The sequence below is a fragment of the Phytophthora cinnamomi genome (genome assembly GCF_018691715.1).
Source record: "Phytophthora cinnamomi strain GKB4 chromosome Unknown Contig30, whole genome shotgun sequence".
Taxonomy (NCBI): domain Eukaryota; phylum Oomycota; class Peronosporomycetes; order Peronosporales; family Peronosporaceae; genus Phytophthora; species Phytophthora cinnamomi.
In genome coordinates this window covers 196058-213496 of record NW_027150963.1, presented here as the reverse complement: position 1 = coordinate 213496, position 17439 = coordinate 196058, and the positions used below count along the sequence as shown (strand labels likewise).

The 17439-nt window shown below is 55.2% G+C and overlaps 13 protein-coding genes across 14 annotated transcripts; 6 read left to right on the top strand and 7 right to left on the bottom strand.

Moving 5' to 3' along the window:
* Positions 1–66: 66 nt before the first annotated feature.
* On the top strand, positions 67–520 carry IUM83_10196 (Nuclear transport factor 2; the record flags this gene model as incomplete). Its single annotated transcript, XM_067934685.1, has 2 exons — positions 67–153; positions 245–520. 2 exons carry the CDS (start codon positions 67–69, stop codon positions 518–520), a joined length of 363 nt encoding a protein of 120 aa, XP_067793032.1.
* Positions 521–1105: 585 nt separating this feature from the next.
* Positions 1106–1592, top strand: IUM83_10195 (uncharacterized protein; the record flags this gene model as incomplete). Its single annotated transcript, XM_067934684.1, has 2 exons — positions 1106–1159; positions 1227–1592. The coding sequence occupies 2 exons, from the start codon at positions 1106–1108 to the stop codon at positions 1590–1592; spliced, it is 420 nt and encodes a 139-aa protein (XP_067793029.1).
* Positions 1593–1716: 124 nt separating this feature from the next.
* Positions 1717–3439, bottom strand: IUM83_10194 (Intraflagellar Transport Protein 52; the record flags this gene model as incomplete). Its single annotated transcript, XM_067934683.1, has 3 exons — positions 1717–2829; positions 2906–3020; positions 3099–3439. The coding sequence occupies 3 exons, from the start codon at positions 3437–3439 to the stop codon at positions 1717–1719; spliced, it is 1569 nt and encodes a 522-aa protein (XP_067793030.1).
* Positions 3440–3618: 179 nt separating this feature from the next.
* IUM83_10193 (protein enhancer of rudimentary) lies at positions 3619–4010 on the top strand (the record flags this gene model as incomplete). Its single annotated transcript, XM_067934682.1, has 2 exons — positions 3619–3621; positions 3693–4010. 2 exons carry the CDS (start codon positions 3619–3621, stop codon positions 4008–4010), a joined length of 321 nt encoding a protein of 106 aa, XP_067793035.1.
* Positions 4011–4491: 481 nt separating this feature from the next.
* IUM83_10192 (Transcription elongation factor B polypeptide 1) lies at positions 4492–5020 on the top strand (the record flags this gene model as incomplete). Of its 2 annotated transcripts, none has more annotated exons than XM_067934680.1 (3): positions 4492–4547; positions 4667–4740; positions 4833–5020. In XM_067934680.1, 3 exons carry the CDS (start codon positions 4492–4494, stop codon positions 5018–5020), a joined length of 318 nt encoding a protein of 105 aa, XP_067793036.1. The 2 variants fall into 2 exon arrangements, with proteins under 2 accessions (XP_067793036.1, XP_067793037.1); XM_067934681.1 differs by having other exon boundaries at positions 4830–5020.
* Positions 5021–5181: 161 nt separating this feature from the next.
* On the top strand, positions 5182–5805 carry IUM83_10191 (transmembrane protein 17; the record flags this gene model as incomplete). The annotated part of the gene is made up of 2 exons (XM_067934679.1): positions 5182–5298; positions 5380–5805. 2 exons carry the CDS (start codon positions 5182–5184, stop codon positions 5803–5805), a joined length of 543 nt encoding a protein of 180 aa, XP_067793033.1.
* Positions 5806–5923: 118 nt separating this feature from the next.
* IUM83_10190 (Intraflagellar transport protein 27) lies at positions 5924–6864 on the top strand (the record flags this gene model as incomplete). Its single annotated transcript, XM_067934678.1, has 6 exons — positions 5924–5965; positions 6029–6139; positions 6216–6341; positions 6405–6522; positions 6594–6709; positions 6778–6864. The coding sequence occupies 6 exons, from the start codon at positions 5924–5926 to the stop codon at positions 6862–6864; spliced, it is 600 nt and encodes a 199-aa protein (XP_067793034.1).
* Positions 6865–7066: 202 nt separating this feature from the next.
* On the bottom strand, positions 7067–7996 carry IUM83_10189 (uncharacterized protein; the record flags this gene model as incomplete). Its single annotated transcript, XM_067934677.1, has 2 exons — positions 7067–7739; positions 7812–7996. The coding sequence occupies 2 exons, from the start codon at positions 7994–7996 to the stop codon at positions 7067–7069; spliced, it is 858 nt and encodes a 285-aa protein (XP_067793063.1).
* A 567-nt stretch (positions 7997–8563) lies between these two features.
* On the bottom strand, positions 8564–9684 carry IUM83_10188 (uncharacterized protein; the record flags this gene model as incomplete). The annotated part of the gene is made up of 2 exons (XM_067934676.1): positions 8564–9263; positions 9344–9684. The coding sequence occupies 2 exons, from the start codon at positions 9682–9684 to the stop codon at positions 8564–8566; spliced, it is 1041 nt and encodes a 346-aa protein (XP_067793151.1).
* A 1094-nt stretch (positions 9685–10778) lies between these two features.
* Positions 10779–11872, bottom strand: IUM83_10187 (uncharacterized protein; the record flags this gene model as incomplete). Its single annotated transcript, XM_067934675.1, has 2 exons — positions 10779–11454; positions 11535–11872. 2 exons carry the CDS (start codon positions 11870–11872, stop codon positions 10779–10781), a joined length of 1014 nt encoding a protein of 337 aa, XP_067793062.1.
* A 302-nt stretch (positions 11873–12174) lies between these two features.
* On the bottom strand, positions 12175–13285 carry IUM83_10186 (uncharacterized protein; the record flags this gene model as incomplete). Its single annotated transcript, XM_067934674.1, has 2 exons — positions 12175–12862; positions 12936–13285. 2 exons carry the CDS (start codon positions 13283–13285, stop codon positions 12175–12177), a joined length of 1038 nt encoding a protein of 345 aa, XP_067793148.1.
* A 726-nt stretch (positions 13286–14011) lies between these two features.
* Positions 14012–15128, bottom strand: IUM83_10185 (uncharacterized protein; the record flags this gene model as incomplete). Its single annotated transcript, XM_067934673.1, has 2 exons — positions 14012–14696; positions 14782–15128. 2 exons carry the CDS (start codon positions 15126–15128, stop codon positions 14012–14014), a joined length of 1032 nt encoding a protein of 343 aa, XP_067793150.1.
* A 581-nt stretch (positions 15129–15709) lies between these two features.
* On the bottom strand, positions 15710–16903 carry IUM83_10184 (uncharacterized protein; the record flags this gene model as incomplete). The annotated part of the gene is made up of 3 exons (XM_067934672.1): positions 15710–15793; positions 15884–16478; positions 16563–16903. 3 exons carry the CDS (start codon positions 16901–16903, stop codon positions 15710–15712), a joined length of 1020 nt encoding a protein of 339 aa, XP_067793149.1.
* Between the last annotated feature and the right edge of the window lie 536 nt (positions 16904–17439).

The window sequence follows — 17439 nt, the reverse complement described above, 5'->3', positions numbered from 1 at the left end:
ATACTTGGCGCATACTCAGCGCCAGTCTAAAAGGCGGCGGGAAGGAAGCAAGCGCAAGGAGAGACCATGTCTGCCGAGGAAGTCGCCAAGGCCTTCGTGCAGCACTACTACACCACGTTCGACACGAACCGGGCGGGGCTCCTCAGCCTCTACGTACGTTTCCGTGTCTCCACCTCTGGAGAATAGCCCAAATGCAAAAGTAACTAAGAAGAAGCTGTGTATCACTGTCCTCTGATCCCTCCAGCAAGACGTGTCGAACCTGAGCTGGGAGGGCCAGCTGACCACGGGCCAGCAAGCCATCATGGCTAAGCTGCAGGGGCTGCCGACTGTGCGCCACGAGTATCCCACCCTGGATATCCAGCCGTCCACGTCGGGCAACGCCATGATCATCTTCGTGCAGGGCAAGATCCAGATCGAGGAGAACAACCCGATCCAGTTCACGCAGGTGTTCCAGCTCGTGGCCCACCAGCCCGGCCAGTACTACATCCACAACGACGTCTTCCGCCTGCAGTACGGATAAGCGGCGCGCTCGCTACGTTAGGTCCGAGTCGACAGGCAGGCAGAGACTCTGCTGTCCCCCACTCTTCCTATAGTCTAAAGGAGGTGCAGGCGACGCAGCAGATGATGAGGATGTCCTGGCAGTTCGACGTGGAGTGAAGAGGAGGTTGAGTTTTTTCTTGGGGGAGATACGCTACATGCGGCACTTTGAGCTGCGTGCGTTTTGGCAGACGACGTAGGACGGACGGAAAACGGTGAATAGATACTCTCCCTCGCGATATCGAAGCATTCTCCAGCGTGCAATTGCAGTAGTTCGAGTTGGTGCTGTGACTTGTGCAGGACTCTCAGAACGCACACATTTGTCGTGCTGCGGCGTATTATATTTAGCTGGAGCCAAGACGGCGACGCTGTCCGCTCTGATAACCAGCTCGGTGCTCAGTGGGAGTTTACAGGTTACGTCGTTGCTGCTGCGAGGAATAATGAGTGCTGCCGGTCCTCAGGCTACAGGCACCCCAAGCAGTGTAAGCTAGGTGGATGTGGATTGGTTTTCACTCTTGATCGTGCTAAAGTTTTCTTGAATGTGCTTTAGCCTTCCCGAGTGACGCTTATGGAGCGCCAAGCTCTGGAGAAGGGAGACGTGTCTATGCTTGCCACTCTTCGCGTACGTGACCGACGACAGTAGGGCGCGATAGCTTATCGTGGTATTTAACCTTTGCGACTCTGAACAGATTGGTGAGCTGGACAAGCTGGTCGCTGCGATGCGGCAGAAGCAAGCCATCACCCAGGCAGCAATCGACCATTATGAGAGTGAGATCGGCCACATTGATCGCGAGGTGGCCAACATTATGGTGCGGTACACTCCCATGTGCAAACGCCTGGAATCTCGTCGACAGGAGCGCAGCGAGTTGCAGCGGCAGTTGGACGTTGCAACTAGGCAATTCGGGGACGTTCTTGCTACTACCAAAAAGCGGCTTCGTGCAAGTTCGCACGAGCACGTGCAGCATATCCGTAATGAAGCTTCAGCAGAACTTGCAGGTGCTCGAGGCTACGCGCTAGGCCGCAATAGCACCGTATACCAGAAGCCTCGCAAGTAGCTTGGTACCAAATACCTTCTTGCTTTTCGAATAAAGTGATTTTACAGCATAACATCTCACTCCCTGCTGCTGTCTACTATACTTGCGCTATAGTGCTAAACACGGCTGGAGAAGACTGTGCATCTCACGGTGTGGAAGCTTTACCATCGTCTTCAGCATCGTCATCCAACCGGCTTCGAAAGCTGGGAGGTGGGGTAGACTCTTTTGATTCCTTAGACTCTGCAAGGTTCGCCAGGGACGACGCCCGTGTTGATGCTAGATTACCTGCGCTCTCCATGTTTGAGTTTGCATTCAGGCCGCTGGAACCAACGACAACGGGTGCTGTGTCCTGGTTGAGCTTCTTGAAATTGACAATTTTCTGGAAGATAAACTCGAGGACGTGCTTGGCATCGCTACGCTCTGGATCAAGCCGCGGCAGGATACCAAGGATGTCGGCGCTCTCGCGTACGTAGTACTCCAGGTCGTCGTCTGAGCATTTGTTGGTAAGCTGTGCGAGCCGCAATGACTCGCTAGCGAAATGCTCGTCGAGATCGAATTGGTCCAATGCCGGTGGTGGAGGCTCACGCAATGCTGGCGGGAACACTGCTGATTTGAGTGGAGGCAATGGACATTCAAACTGGGGTGGAATAAGTGTGAGAGGTTCGTGCTTCACACCGAGCTCTCGGTAAAGGTTTACAGCCTCAGGAATGAGCGAAGTGTCGAATTTGAAGAGAGAGTCGTCGAAAAGCCTTGTGAAGTCTTTAGGAAGCTCCTCGCTCTCCTGCATACAGGATCGCAGCCGGTCGCTTAGTGCTTGCGTGTCAGGCAACCGGACATACTCGTTCAGATCCGGGTCCTCAGCATCCTGGTGATTTAGCTTGATGCCCTTGTCTTTAAGCAACCAGCGGAAAATTATCTCCTGCAACTTCGAGTTCTCCTCCTTGTCGATCCATTCGTCTACAAAGCACTGTGCTGATCCAAAAACGACAAGCCTTCCTGATTTCGACGCGGGCCCTGCAACACCGCCTTCTTGCCACGCAGCAACAACCGGTCTGTTCACCGGATACGAGATGAAGCCCGAAGATAGTAGCGGTGCCGCTGGTTTCTTCACCGTCAGCGTAGCTCCATAAGGGTATACGAAAGTAAGGCCCTTTTGATCCTTTTCCAGTGCACCACCCGGTCCGGTCGGCTTGGTTGCGCCAGGACTCGCGTCGCGCCCCGCCGCCAATAGATCTTTCCTGCCGTATAGCTCATTGACCTGCCGCATTGGATAACCCACCCGCATTAGTTTCCCAGCTCAGTTAGTTATCAACACGGTCAATAGCGGACGGTACCATGCGCGCGAGCTCTCTGTTCACGACACCGCTCGAGATGAGCACCTCCTTGGGGTGGTGATACTTGTGGTAGACTGTCCGGATGACTGCGTCCGGGTTCACAAAGATGCCAAAACTGCAGCGGCACAGCCAACACAAGCAAATGTCAACTTAACCCATTATCCATAACTACTGCAGACTGGGAGCCACGCACTCCTTGAGCCAGCCGTTGAGGTTGGTGTCGAACGTCTGCTCGCCGCCCTCGCCCAGCATGAGCAGGATGCTGCCGCCTCCGCCGAGAAAGTCCTTGAGCGTGGCGAACTCGGTGGAGCTGAAGCGCTCGCGCACGCCGGCGAACACCAACACATTGGCGTCCTTTATCCGGTCGCGGGACAGGTCGTCCTTGTTGACGTCCACGCGGCACAGCGGCTTGAGCTTGCGCGCGAGCTTCTTGAGCCCGCTGGTCGGGTAGAACTGCTCCTTCTTGGACGCGTCGAACAGCACGGTGGCCGACTTGCCCGCGGCGGCGCCGCGCGCGTCGTCCTGGCCCTCCATCGGAGCGTCAAGTGCGGCAGCGGAGGGGTCAATGGTGGATCCTCAAAGGTCGCGTCCGCTGGGCGGATCGTCGTGTGCGGCACACCAACATGATGTGGCGCACACAGCGACCTAAATCAGGTATTTTACCGCCAGTCAGACAGACTCGGAAGGGGGATCTCACGGCGAAGGGCGGAAGAATGGTAAGGTGGAGGGCTTCCTCGTCTGGCTGCCTGGTAGGCCTCTGGGACTGACGCTGTGTGTGTATCTGCAGGCGGAATTCCGACAGGCCAAGCACACCATCATCCTGGTGCAGTACACGCGCGACCCGAACTCGCGCACGTACCTGGACTTCGAGTCGGTGAACGGCGGCATGGACGGCGTGGTCAAGATGTACGAGGCCAAGCTCAAGCAGCTGAACCCGAACCTGAAGAACATCACGTACGACATCCAGGACCTGTACACGTACATCGACTCGCTCACGGACCTCAGCGCGCTCGTGTTGGACCTCGAGACCAAGACGTACCTGCCCTGCGGCAAGGAGTGGATCAAGAAGAAGGTCTTCCAGGTGCTCAAGAACCAGGCCGGCTAAGCTGCGCGGCCTTGTGCAACCAAAGCAGGAGCAGGAGAAGGGACAGTTGGTAACAAGGACACACTGCAAAGACTGCAGCTCTCTCTGTTATTCCGTGTGTTCGCCCACGCGCAACAGCTATCGGAGCTCCTGGAGCTGGTGTCGTGACGCTTGGTACAGGTAGAAGAACTGCACGGTCACCAGGCCAATGAGCACCACTTGCAGGAACACGCTGGATCCGCCACGTGCTGCGCTTGTTAGCTTGGATAGAAGCACCGCCGCCGCCAGTGCGCACAACACCGCCACAGCCACGTCAAACGCCACCGTCGAGCTGACCTCCATCATTATTCAGCGCCATGTGGGCAAAGATCGCTTCAGAGACCAAAAGTTGCAGTCATTTGAGTGCGTTGAACAGGTTTTCAGTATCTAGTGGATTTATCGGGTGTTTTGAAACGGCTAAGCAAATTCGACGATACTCCGAGTGGAGCGTAGCGCGCGAAGCATGGCACAGGAAGGAGGCGACGCGGCCCCGGCGCTCGACATGGTCAAGCTCATCAGGTAACGCTGGCGCCTGCGCTGCCGCTCGTGCAAGTTCGAGCTCGCGGCGCTCTCTGTAGGCTTGGCAATCTGGCGGTGAAGGGGCTGACTGTATTGCGCATCTATCGCTGTGACTGCAGTGCGGAAGGCCACGAGATCTACATCAGCAGGAAGTGCGCCATGGTGTCCGGCACCATCCGCGCCATGCTGAGCGGTGCGTCGCGTGCCCCATTTCTCTCTTGAAAACGTTGACAATAGCTGAAGAGTTGGAGCCCTGACTGTTGCGGTCGCTGCTGGTGCGAGCAGGCCAATTCACGGAGAGCAAGGGCGAGATCACGTTCCCAGACATCAGCGCCCCCATCCTGGAGAAGGTCTCGCAGTACATGTACTACAAGACGCAGTACTCGGACAGCACGTCGCGGCTGCCGGAGTTCAACATCGAGCCGGAGATCGCCATGGAGCTGCTCATGGCTGCCAACTACCTCGACTGCTGAGCCGCTACAGCTACCATCCTGCACTAAGCAACGAGATCCACCACACCTCAAGTCTAATACAGTCCATTCGATCTTCCTCTTTTTGGTTTGTGGGGTCTGTTTATTCTCAGGCGGACTCTTCGCACCAAGGTTCGGTGTAGCAGCAAGGATCGGCGTAGAGGATGCTGCTTGCCAAGCAGCGACGGCGCGCGCGGCTTATTTTGCAGCAGGCAATCTGCTTTGAGGCTTGGTTTGGTCTGCTGTTCTACCCGATATCGTGTCTGCTTCTACGCGACAAGGTAGGCGCATCAGTTGCATTTGCGTAGGAATGATCGAGTAGTTCATGTACTGACGGAAAGTATCTGTTCAATGTATGGAAGCTGGCTGCGCTCGAGTATAACTCATCGCTGCAACGAGCACTTCCTGTTTGCTGCTTGGTCGTGCTGATTCCCACAGACGTAGCTCGGTACTACCTGGGAACACGTGGGAACCTGCGAGTGCAAGTATTCCCCCTCACGGCCTTCATGTTCCTGTCAGCTTGCCCGCTGTTCCCTGGACTAGTCTACCTGACCTTCTTCGCCGAGCACCGTCTTCCTTTCGATGTTGTCGCGGGCATAAGCCTCGTGCTGCTGCTCATAGCTGAGTGTGCCGCTGGTTTCGTGGTGCTTCGCGAGTTGCTCAGACAAGAAGCGGCGCGTTTTCTCAAAATGAGGGAATTCAGCGATATCTCCACGAGTGACGAGCACGAAGAGTGTGCTAGATTTTTGCCTGGAGAAGATAGGAAGGCGATGGCCAGGTCGCAGTAAGATAAAGCTTTGAACTAAAAAACGCCAAGTGTTGGGGCGATTTCGGTTTGCGAGAAGCACGACCGCTCGTTTGGGCGTCTTTTCGAGGATCATTCGTAGGAACAGACCCACGGCCAGTATGTCGGCGCTGCGCAGCATGGAGACAACGCACAAGAGCACGGTGAGGACTCACTCCGATTAGATAGACCCACCTTTCATGTTAACTCGGGTTATGCGGATGCAGACCGTGCTGCGCTGCAAAGTGGCGATTGTTGGGGACGCAACGGTGGGCAAGACAGCCTTGCTGCAGGTTCTCAAGAGCAACGGCCACGAATACCCGAAAAACTACGTCATGGTAAGATAACCATTAACGTTAAACGCGAATGACCTGTATCGATATCTTTATTGCTGACGTTTCTTGTGCTTCGCAGACATCCGACGTTGAGCTCTCGACGAAAAGCGTTGCAATCCCAGAAACGAACGTCGTTGTGGAGCTTTACCTCTTCGACTGTGCTGGACAGAGCATCTTCAATCAACTTGACTTTGGCACCGTTCATGTATGCCCTATTGATTTCCCAGTGATGTGTGTCAGAGAGGTGCTAACTTGTGGTGCATTCCAGTATAAAGGCGCATCGATGGCTCTTGTGGTGTTTGATGTGAATAACAAGGAGTCCTTCAAGTCGTGTAGCAAGTGGTACCAGGACGTCCGTGACGCGTCTCCAAACCACAATATCCCAGGTGTGTGTTTGAGAGGACGTGCTCTAGAGTACGATGATCTTATAACGCATGCCTTGCCTTGACGATGGTAGGTGTCTTGTTGGCCAACAAGACTGATCTGCGTTACAATAACCGGGACGCTATCACTACGAAGGAGGCTGAGGAGTTTGCTGAGCGAAACGACCTAAAGTACTTCGAGTGCTCTGCTGTAGGCATTTTCTTACATCTCGTATCAGCTGCAGGATTCGTGCTGACTTTGCCCATGCTTACTTGCAGCAACAAAACTCGGGAGTTGAAGCACCTTTCGCGTACATTGCTGACTGGTTCCACAAGAAATACCAGGCTGCAACGCAGCGCGCATAAGAAGTGGTGAAAGCCTCTCGCGCGGCAAATACCAAAACAGCGCTGCTTAATTTTCTTGGTTCTTGAATTGTTCTATCCATTGTAGTGTTTGTCGATGCTAGCAGTGGGCTAAGATTATTTTATTACTTATTACTCAAGCGGATTTCTACTTGGGGACGACTTGGTCGTATGCAATTTCCTGGTATTGGATGCGCGTGTTCGCTTAAAATGGCTGCGGCCGAATCTCTTTCCTTTGGATGCCTCGAAATGTCCACAAAATCACCCATATGCAGACTACCTGCAGTGCGTGAAGCAAATTGAGGCTTGACTTGACGTCGGCGCAGCCAATGCCATTGGCACAAGATAGCTCCTTAGGTACAGTGAGAGTACGTTGTACTGCCATGTACATTTGTCCAGCGATGACAATAAGCGATAGACTGACCGCTACGAAAAGAATCTTCTTGATCTTGGTGGCATGCCCACTGTTCGGGCGACGACGGGCAAACCTGGGCTCGTCGACTACCGGCACGCCGTCTTCGTCATCGCTGAGGGTTTCTATGTTGAAAGACCGGTTCATCATCCGCTCCGAAAGCATGCTTAGTTTGCGAAGTTCCTTCTGGCTTTCAAAGTCTTCCACTCGAGAGAGTACCCGAAGTCCGTAAATGAGGAAGACAGCACAAATGATGCCCAGCACAATTGCGCTGACTGCCAACTGTACGTACGCCAGTCCGGTTGCATTGAAGCCTTTGTACATGAAGAGCAGCATGTCGTAAACGATGTAGAACGCCCAGATAAACACGATAATTGCGCTCTCCAAACATTTCAGGCGTGTCGGCTTGTTGACAACTCCAGCACCTTGCTGGATAATGAGTGCCCAGTAGCTCAATGCGAGAACACTGTACGTGGCGCGACAAATTGTTAGCTTTAAAGTATTGTGACACGACAGAGACGCGGAGCTGGTTACGTACTAGCATGAGTAGAGAGCGGCGGTGCACGAGTCGCTCAGGAATGAGCTGACGGGGCGAGGGATAACGTGGTCGTAGCTAGACGGATCGATGCCTCGAATTATCATCGTCAAGGAAGCGTAGCAGCAGAAAGTGAAGTTATAGCGCTGAAGCTTGGAGCCGTCGTGCTTGAACGCGCGCGCAGTCATGGTAGCGCTTGCGATAAGGCTCATCGCGCCGACGACGCAGTACACGATCTGGTAAGTGTGGTAGCTCCTTGGATCATAGGAAGCTAGTGTTCTCACACATCCATCTTCCGTTTGAGCGAGACCATACCAACACGTCGAGTCTGTGATGTTCAGCATCGGGCACTGTAGATGACAAGCGCGAGTTGGTAAATGATCGTCTACTACCAGCGTGCTCGTTCACTGACTGGCAGTAACAGGTCCGATGTCCATTCCGTAGAGTCCGGGCCATTGGGTCTTCGCTAACTTGTCACTTTGGTATCCAGCACGACAGCAGCGCGTGACAAGAGTTGCATAGTGTGAGATGGTCGAACTGGTGGTCGAAGTCAGCAAACGCCACGAATTTTCATCTTTGTACGGATGAGGAACCCAGCTCACCAAGGTGCATCGCGTCTCGCTCTATGACATCCTTCCCTCCTTTACTTTACTTATCGTCTCTTGTGATCTCATGGATCCGGCCGTACAATTTACTTATCGAGAAATTCTCTCTCGACGAATTACGAACAACTAAACTACACTTACATCGAACACTTATGCCATGGTATAATGCGCCTGCGTTTGCGGCTGCGGGACCACCTCCTTTTTCTTGATCGTCCGGAACGCCCATAACACTACCCAGATGCAAACTACCTGCAGCACATTGAGGTAGCTCAGGTTGGCTTTGATGGACGAGCACCCGATGCCGTTAGCGCACTGGAGTTCATCGGACTCGTTCGCAGTGTGAGTTACTGCCATGTACATCTGCGCGGCAATGACGATAAGCGACACTGACTCAGTCACGTAGAGAATCCTGCGGATCTTGGCTGAATGACCATCTTTCGGCTTCCCGCGGTGTGCGAATTTGGGCTCCTGCACCACAGGCACGCCGTCTTCGTCGTCGCTCAGACTTCCCATGTTGAACGAGTGATTCATCATGCGCTCCGATGCCAAGGTCGGGATGCGCAGTTTCTTCTCCAGCTCGTACGCCTGCAAGCGTGAAAGAACGCGGAGTCCGTAGACTAGGAAGACGGTGCTAATGATGCCCAGCATGATCGCGCTCCACATCAAGTGCAGATAGGTGATCCCCGAGCGGTTGAACCCCTTGGACAGGAAGAGTGCAATGTTGTACAGAATGTAAAATGTCCACACCGCCGCGATAGCGATGGTCTCCAAACAGATTAAGTGAGCTGGTCTTTCACCCATGGCAGCACCTTGCTGAATTATGGTAGCCCAGTACCCCAAAGCCAGAATGCTGTACGCAACAGATCAAGCGACACAAGTTAGAAAACATTGACCCTGTAGGTGATGAAGCCTTAAAAACAAGAAACTTACTACACGGAGTAGAGCGCGGCGGTGAGCGAGTCCGACAGAAAGCTGCTGATGGGGCGAGGAATGATGTGGCCGTAACTCTTCGGATCCGCGCCAGTTAATACCATTGTCAACGCCGCATAGCAGCAGAAGAGGAAGTTGTACTGCTGCAGCTTGGACGCCTCATACTTGAGTGACCGGATGTACATGACAGCGCTAGCGAGTGTTGTCACGGCGCCGAGAGCGAGGTAGATAATCTGCACGCGCAGATATGCGTCCGGGTTGTACGAGGACAGCGTGCGCACACAGCCGTCCTCCGTCTGGGCGAGGCCGTAGTCACAGGTCGCGTCCGTGATGTTTGACATTCTGACGCTCGTCTACTGTGCTGCGTCGCTGCTCTTACACTCGACTTCGGCTCACCAGCGGAGAATGCAAAGTGAGTGCCGTCGTAGAAACCTGCGAGGTGCACCTTGGACCCCATCCCGTGAACCACGAGCTCCGCTACGCGCCTGCAGCTGTTGTCTGCTCAATAATGGACCGACTCACATCTTTCATACCTGAGCTTGAGCTCTTGCACAGCCGCTGCCGAAGCGTAGCACGAAAAAGCGCCTGCGATTTGCTCGTGCTGCAGTCGGTGTTAGTCGCGGTCGGGGTCTTGTGTCGAAATGGAAGAGCAACCGATGTTCTTGCAGTTTGTCATTCCGTGTAAGCCTGACTGACAACTTCGACGCGCTTGGATGCATGAACTGCTCACTAAGCTTAGTTTATTGGTTTCTTGCAACGGCAGCCCCAATGTACTAAAACTCAAATGGTTGAAGGGGCAATATGCGTGCCAACGGCTTCTATTGTAACAAAGGGCGGAAACGTTCGCCTTGGCCAGCTGACGAAGAAACGCATGGCCGCAACTCGGCCTATCTGCATATCTCGTTGAACGAGTCGTTCAGCAATGCCGATGATGTCAGTGTGTTGGTGCGTTGTACGGGTATCCGATCGACGAGGCAACTGTTTGCAGCGATTCGAAAAGGGCTCTACTGACGCTCCAGCCACATTTTCAAGCGGGGTATCCACATTTTCAAGCGTGATATGTTGAGTACTTGCTGGCGTACTTGATTGCACTACGTTAGCAGCGCCAGTTGTGGCTTTAAGCTACTGTACAATCTTGCTGTCGGACATACTCGTCTACCAGTAGCTCATCGCTTTTAACTTCTCGTTGACGGCCAACGTGGTCGCAATCGATTCCACACCTAACGACTGTAACAATCTCTTTGAGCACACGATCCATAGACTTCATTTACAGTACTATTCGACGACATACTTCAACAACTTCGATGATCCATTTACAATATTTAGGGTACGAAGACCACGCCTACGAACATACACGCCTGGCACCATGGTTCCGTCCTGTGGGGTTTTACAGCACAAGACCGGGGCTCCGCTGCCTGCACTTCCCGCCAACTCGTTATACAATCGGTTGCGGGACGACGTTTTTCTTCTTGACGCTCCTGAAAGTCCACAACAACGCCCAGACGCACGCGCATTGAAAGAGGTGGAGCACGTTCACGCTCGACTTGACCGTTTTGCACAACTTCCCATTCGCGCAGGACAATTCCACCGGTGTGTTGGCTGCACGAGATACCGCAAAGTAGAGCTGCCCGACCATCACGACAAGGGAAACGGACTCGGCGACGAGTAGGATTTTCTTGATTTTGGTAGCGTGACCTTCTTGTGGTTGGCGGCGTGCGTATCGTGGCTCGGGGATTATAGGGATTCCACCGTCGTCGCTGTTGCAGGCCAAAGTAAACGACTCGTTGGGCATCATGCGCTCACACAATGCGCTTGACATCCGCAGCTTCGCCTCGCGTTCATACATTTGAAGACGCGACAGCACGCGAAGACCGTAGACGAGAAACGTCGTGCTGATCGCCCCGAGAATGCACGCACTAACAACCAGTTGCAGGTAGAGCATCCACACGGGCTGGAACCCTTTGGACGCGAAGAGGGACATGCTGTAGGCCGTGTAGAATGTCCACACGAAAGCGATCGCCGAGGTCTCTAAGCACTTGAGTTTCACCGGCTTGTCGACGATAACGGAACCCTTTTGGATGATGAGAGCCCAGTAGCCAAGCGCCAAAATGCTGGAAAGACACAAAAACAAACAACGTTTAGTCAAGGTCACCTTGGATACAGGAAGGGTCATGACAATGCAGTCACGTACTACACGGAATACAGCGCCGCCGTACAGGAGTCCGAGAGGAAGCTAGTGATCGGTCGCGGTAGAATGTGGCCATAGCTACCCGGGTCAGCCGCACGGACGACGACAGTCACGGAGGCGTAGGTGCACAGCAGGAAGCAATAGTGCTGCAACGTAGAGCCTTTATACTTGACTGCTCGACTGTACATGAGCGCGCTCGCAATCACGCTCAGCACACCCAAAGCGCAGTAGACAATCTGCACGTGCAGGTAGGAATCCTCGTCGTACGATGCCAGTGTGCGCACACAGCCTGCCTCCGTCCGCGCAAGGCCGAACCAGCACGTAGTGTCACTCAGCTTCATGCTCACCGACGTCTGATCCCGAACTTCTCTCTGTGGTGATCCGCGCAGTGGAGACACAAGCCAGTAGGGACGGGTCCGCCCCAAAGAAGCACTGGCCTGGTAATCTCAACAGATGGCTGCGGTATCGAATCAGCTTATGAATCCTGCAGAGAGTACACTTTCAAAGCGCTGATGCCTTGCTCGCAATGCAACCGTGTGCTTTGGTGGCACAGGTGTACTGGTACGTAAGTAAGACACCCGCAGGGAGACTGCATATACCTGGTATATACCGTTCACGGGGCTGCTATCGCCCATCCAGACTATCACACTACCACGGATCCTCGCGGTCGCGGCGCCACACTCCTCTTCTGCACGCCGCGGAAGACCCACAAGATGATCCACACGCATATAACCTGTAGGGTGTGCAGCAAGCTCCACTTGGCCGTGATGGTGCTGCACAACGCCCCGTTGGCGCACGAGAGCTCCACCGGCGAGTTCGAGACGTTCGTGATGGCCATGTACAGTTGCCCTGCGATCACGATAACCGATATTGCCTCCGCCACCATAAGGATCTTTTTGATCTTATCGGAGTGTCCGGCGTTCGGCCGGCGTCGCGCGTAGCGGGGCTCTGTAACCACGGGCACACCCTCTTCGTCGTCGCTCAGCATCAAACTGAACGATTGATTCGGCGCCATTCGCTCGCACATCATAGTGGACATCCGCAGCTTCATCTCCTGCTCGTACGCGCGCAGGCGCGATAGCACCCGCAGCCCGTAGATGAGGAACGCCAGCGCGACGATGGCCAATGCGCAGGCACTAACAGACAGCTGTATGTAGTTCAGTACCGCGGGTTGGAAGCCTTTGAAGGCGAAGAGCGACATGTTGTACGCTGTGTAGAACGCCCACACGAAGGTGATCGCCGCAGCCTCCATGCTTTTGAGGTGCGTGGGTCTCCCCATAAGCGCCGCCCCCTGCTGAATGACAAGGGCCCAATACCCAAGTGCCAGGATGCTGGGATAAGGATGACAGTTGTTGTTAGTCTTTCGACGTGATCAGCTGAATGAGCCAGACCGAGCAAACTCACTAAACGGAGTACAGCGAAGCCGTGCACGAATCAGTCAGGAAGGCCCCGATCGGGCGAGGGATGATGTGTCCGTAGCTCGTTGGGTCGGCGCCGCGGACGATCAGCGTGAGCGACGCGTAGCTGCAGAGTAGGAACGAGTACTGCTGCACTGGAGAGCCATCGTGCTTCACCGCTCGGTAGTACATGATGGCGCTCGCTAGTTCGGTCAGGACGCCAACAACGCAGTAGGCGATCTGCAAGGTCAGATACCCGCTCTGATCGTACGACGCCAGCGTGCGCACACACCCGGTCGACGTCTGTGCGAGCCCGAAATCGCACGTGGCGTCGGTGATGTTCATGCCCAGTATCATGGCCACCGGTAGCTATGAACTGTCCTGAACGCGCTCACCAGGTCGACGCGAATTTGACAACTGAGGCCGTCGGGGAGAACTCTGCGGCTAGCACGCATTCTGGCGGCAGAATCCACCCAGCATCCAGTAAGAGCTTGTCAGCGAGCGTGTACTCATTGACACGCTTACAACATGCACTGCGACTTTGAGCGTGAGCAACGTGTATCCGCCGTGAGACCGACCACCTGTCCGACGGCTGCAACTTCAGAACCAAAGGTATCCGATAGAGCGCGTGCTGATAACCGTCGTTTCCGCAGTCTCGAATCGAGAGACTCAACCGTTCCCGATGTGACTGACTGAAGACTGGTTTCTGTCTGGTGGGTGTCGCCAAGATGTGTAGGATGGCATTCATAGAGTCTCGTCACATCATACAAGCAGCCCTGAGCGGCGCTACTATCAAAGTGCGTTTGCTGCAGCAGGTAGGACCAATTGGCGGTTCGTTCTTCGGTATCGCTGAGCAGCAAGGAACTCAGGTGGCAATGTCCATGGGCCTCGTGTGTCATCGCACGTGTTACCGAGTAAAGGCAAGGACTTCAGATTTTTGGTCAGCGGTTGCTGTGCCTGAAATTACCGGTACTACAGTAGTGCCCGTGCTCACTTCGCACTACGAGTTGACTCAATCGACCGAGCGCAGTTGAAGGCTCGGCCTGCCTTTCACGGTTTATAGTTTACCTACACATTTAATAACTAGTATCCCGTACTTCCTCGCGGATGTGGGATGACGCTCTTCTTCTGAACGTCACGGAAGACATACAACATAGCCCAGACGGCCACCACCTGGAAGACATGCAACAAGCTCCACTTAGACTTGACCGTGCTGCACAGCCTGCCGTTGGCGCAGGCGAGCTCTACTGGGGCGTTTGAGACCTGGGTGACCATGTACACTTGGCCAGCGATTACCACGATGGACACCGCCTCGGCGACAAGCAGGATCCTCTTGATCTTGGCCGTGTGTCCTTCCTGTGGGCGACAAGGAGCAAACCGGTGTTCCTGTGCAACCGGCGTGTCGTCCTCGCTGTCGCTCACATTCAACTCGAACGAGTGGTTCGAGATGTCGTAGTCCGAGTCGAAGCTAGGCAACCGTAACTTCAGCTGCCGTTCGTACTCCTGCAAGCGCACCATCACGCGCAGTCCGTAGATGAGAAATGTCAGGGCAATCAAGCCCAGAACACTAGCACTCACACCCAGCTGGATGTAGTTGAGGGTCGGTGGGATGAAACCTTTGAACGCAAAGAGGGACATGTCGTAGGCGGTGTAGAAGGCCCAAACGAACGCGATGGTCGTGTACTCGAGGCACTTGAGGTGTGTCGGCTTGTGGATCATCGCGGCACCACGCTGAATAATGGTCGCCCAGTAGCCCAGTGCAATGATACTGCCGAGATGGAAACATACAGCCAAACGAAACCATTGTCAGACCACGAACCAAGCCCACAAACGAGACTTCACCGAAAACGTACTACACCGAGTAGAGCGAAGCTGTGCACGAGTCCGAGAGGAAAGCTCCGACCGGGCGCGGGACGATGTGACCATAGCTCGCGGGGTCCGCGCCCCGGATGATCATCGTGAGTGACGCATAGCAGCAGAGTAGGAACGTGTAGAGCTGCAGCGGCGAGCCGTCGTACTTGTCCGCTCGGTAGTACATGGCGGCGCTCATGACGAGCGTCACGGAGCCCACGACGCAGTAGCCGATCTGGAAGTGCAGATACGCGCTGGTGTCGTAGGTCGCCAGCGTCCGAACGCAGCCTGCTGCTGTCTGCGCGAGCCCATAGTCGCACGTGGCGTCCGTGATGTTGAGCCCCATCATGGTCGTGGCGGAGCGACGAGCGCGAAGGGTTTTTAGAAATGGCCATGCCTTCCCGGTACTGCGCTGACTGCCAAGTCCCTCCGCGTCTTTGAGACGCTGCCGTTCCCGATGGGAAGCGCAGGTCAAGCATTCCTGTTTTGGTGTCCACGAAACATATGCGCATCATGTTGCCCCGTTTAACGTGGTCCTGTACCGATAAAGGCTCTGCCAGTCGCGATCGCAGCAACACGCACCGAAAGAGACCATAAAGGTCGATGCATTAAATTGACCGTGTTAGCTGATACCGGAGCGGTCTGGGCCGTCGTGATAATATAGGAAGATGGGGCTCACTTCAACTACCTGCAGTGAACCTGCGGATTCAGAGTACCACAGGCAAACGTATGAGCTGAGCTGAGCATGGGCCTTGGTCTCACTTGCTAAACGCTGCTTGGGGCCGAGGCGACGAGACTTCACACAGTTCATTTGATAGTGCACACGCTACAGATACATTCGTGGCCTCGACGGAGACAAAGGTTATCAGCTGTTCCTGCTCCGCGCCATGTGGCCCTCAGGAGCCCAAGGCGGATCTCATCATGCCCGCCTTACGCGACGGTGTGCGGCCTCGGGACGACGGCCTTCTTTTGGATCTTGCGGAAGGTCCACAGGACGACCCAGATGCACATGATCTGCACGAGCAACAAGCAACGCAGACACAGTTAGCAACGGAAGCAGGCACAGCAGCGTTGGACAGCCAGCCAGCCAGACGTCGACGGTACCTGGAAGATGTGGAGCAGGTTCACGCTGCACTTGACGGTATCGCACAGTCGGCCATTCGCGCAGGACAGCTCGACGGGCGTGTCGCTCGTGCGGTCGATGGCCATGTACATTTGGGCGGCGACGACGATGAGAGAGCACGTCTCCACCACGAACAGGATCTTCTTGATCTTGGAGGCGTGGCCCTCCTGCGGGCGCTGACGCACCTTACGATCTCGCATCACGGGCGTGCCGTCCTCGTCGTCGCTCATGTTCATGTCGAAGGACCGGTTCGACATCATGCGGTCCGAGTGCATGCTCGGCATGCGCAACTTCAGCTGGCGCTCGTACTGCTGTAGGCGACTCAGCACGCGCAGGCCGTAGATGAGGAAGACTGTGCTGATGATTCCCAGCATACAGGCGCTCACGGTGAGCTGCATGTACACCAGGCCCTGCGGATTGAAGCCCTTGGACAGGAAGAGGCACATGTCGTACAAGACCTGGAACGTCCAGACTACGGCGATGGCAATGCTCTCCAGACAGACCAGGTGCGGGGGTTTGTCGGTCACCGCTGCACCGCGCTGGATGATGGTGGCCCAGTAACCCAGAGCCATAATGCTGCACAAGCGCGACGCAGAGGAAACATCGGTTAGTCAAGCACCTCTCCAACGTTTGAAGGAGAGCGAGGCAGGAAGAACTTACTACACAGAGTAAAGCGCGGCGGTGCAGGTATCGGCGAGGAAGGCGCTAATCGGACGTGGGATTACATACCCATAACTGAGCGGGTCTGCACCTCGAATCACCATAGTCACGGCACCGTAGCAGCAGAACAAGAAGCTGTACTGCTGGAGCAGCGCGCCCTCGTGCTTCACGGAGCGAACGTAAAGAATGACGCTGGCCGCGACGCTGACGCCGCCCAGGGCCAAGTAAACAGCCTGCACCGTGTGGTACGAGTTCGGGTGGTAGGACGCCAGCGTTCGTATGCAACCGTCCTCCGTCTGCGCGAGTCCAAAGTCGCACGTGGCGTCGGTGATGTTCGCCATTGCTGCTGCTGCTGTGTCGCGTCCACTCTCGCGTTTCCTGTCGGTGGTCTACGGAGATAAATAACGCTCGGCGCTGGCTGGGGCTTGTCGAATGCCGGGGCCTGTACACCACGCCACGCAATTGCAACGCCGAAGCTGATCCGAGCTGTCTGTAACCTGCCAGCCGCCTGAGAAACCTGTGCGTGAATCGCTCGGGCTCCTTTGCGAAATGCGCGGCCACCCCGCTTTCCGCACAGCAAACCATCTTGACCAAGAGCTGCTGGCTATCCATAATACAGAGCGCGATAGAGCAGTCCTGTCCCGGAAACCACATGGACGCAGGCTTGCATCCCGGCGATGGGGAACCCCGCGCGAACGGCCAATCTGCGCGCCGCCATAAGAACCGCAGCAGTGCAAGGCACGGTGCATGCTGTAGAAGTGAGATGTGGTGTTGTACACTGCAAGCTCAGCGTGTCGCGGACGGGTGCCGCGCAGGCTGGAGCTCGGCGAGGCCTTTGATGAGATCGCCGGCGCCACCGTCTCACTTGTCACCGGCG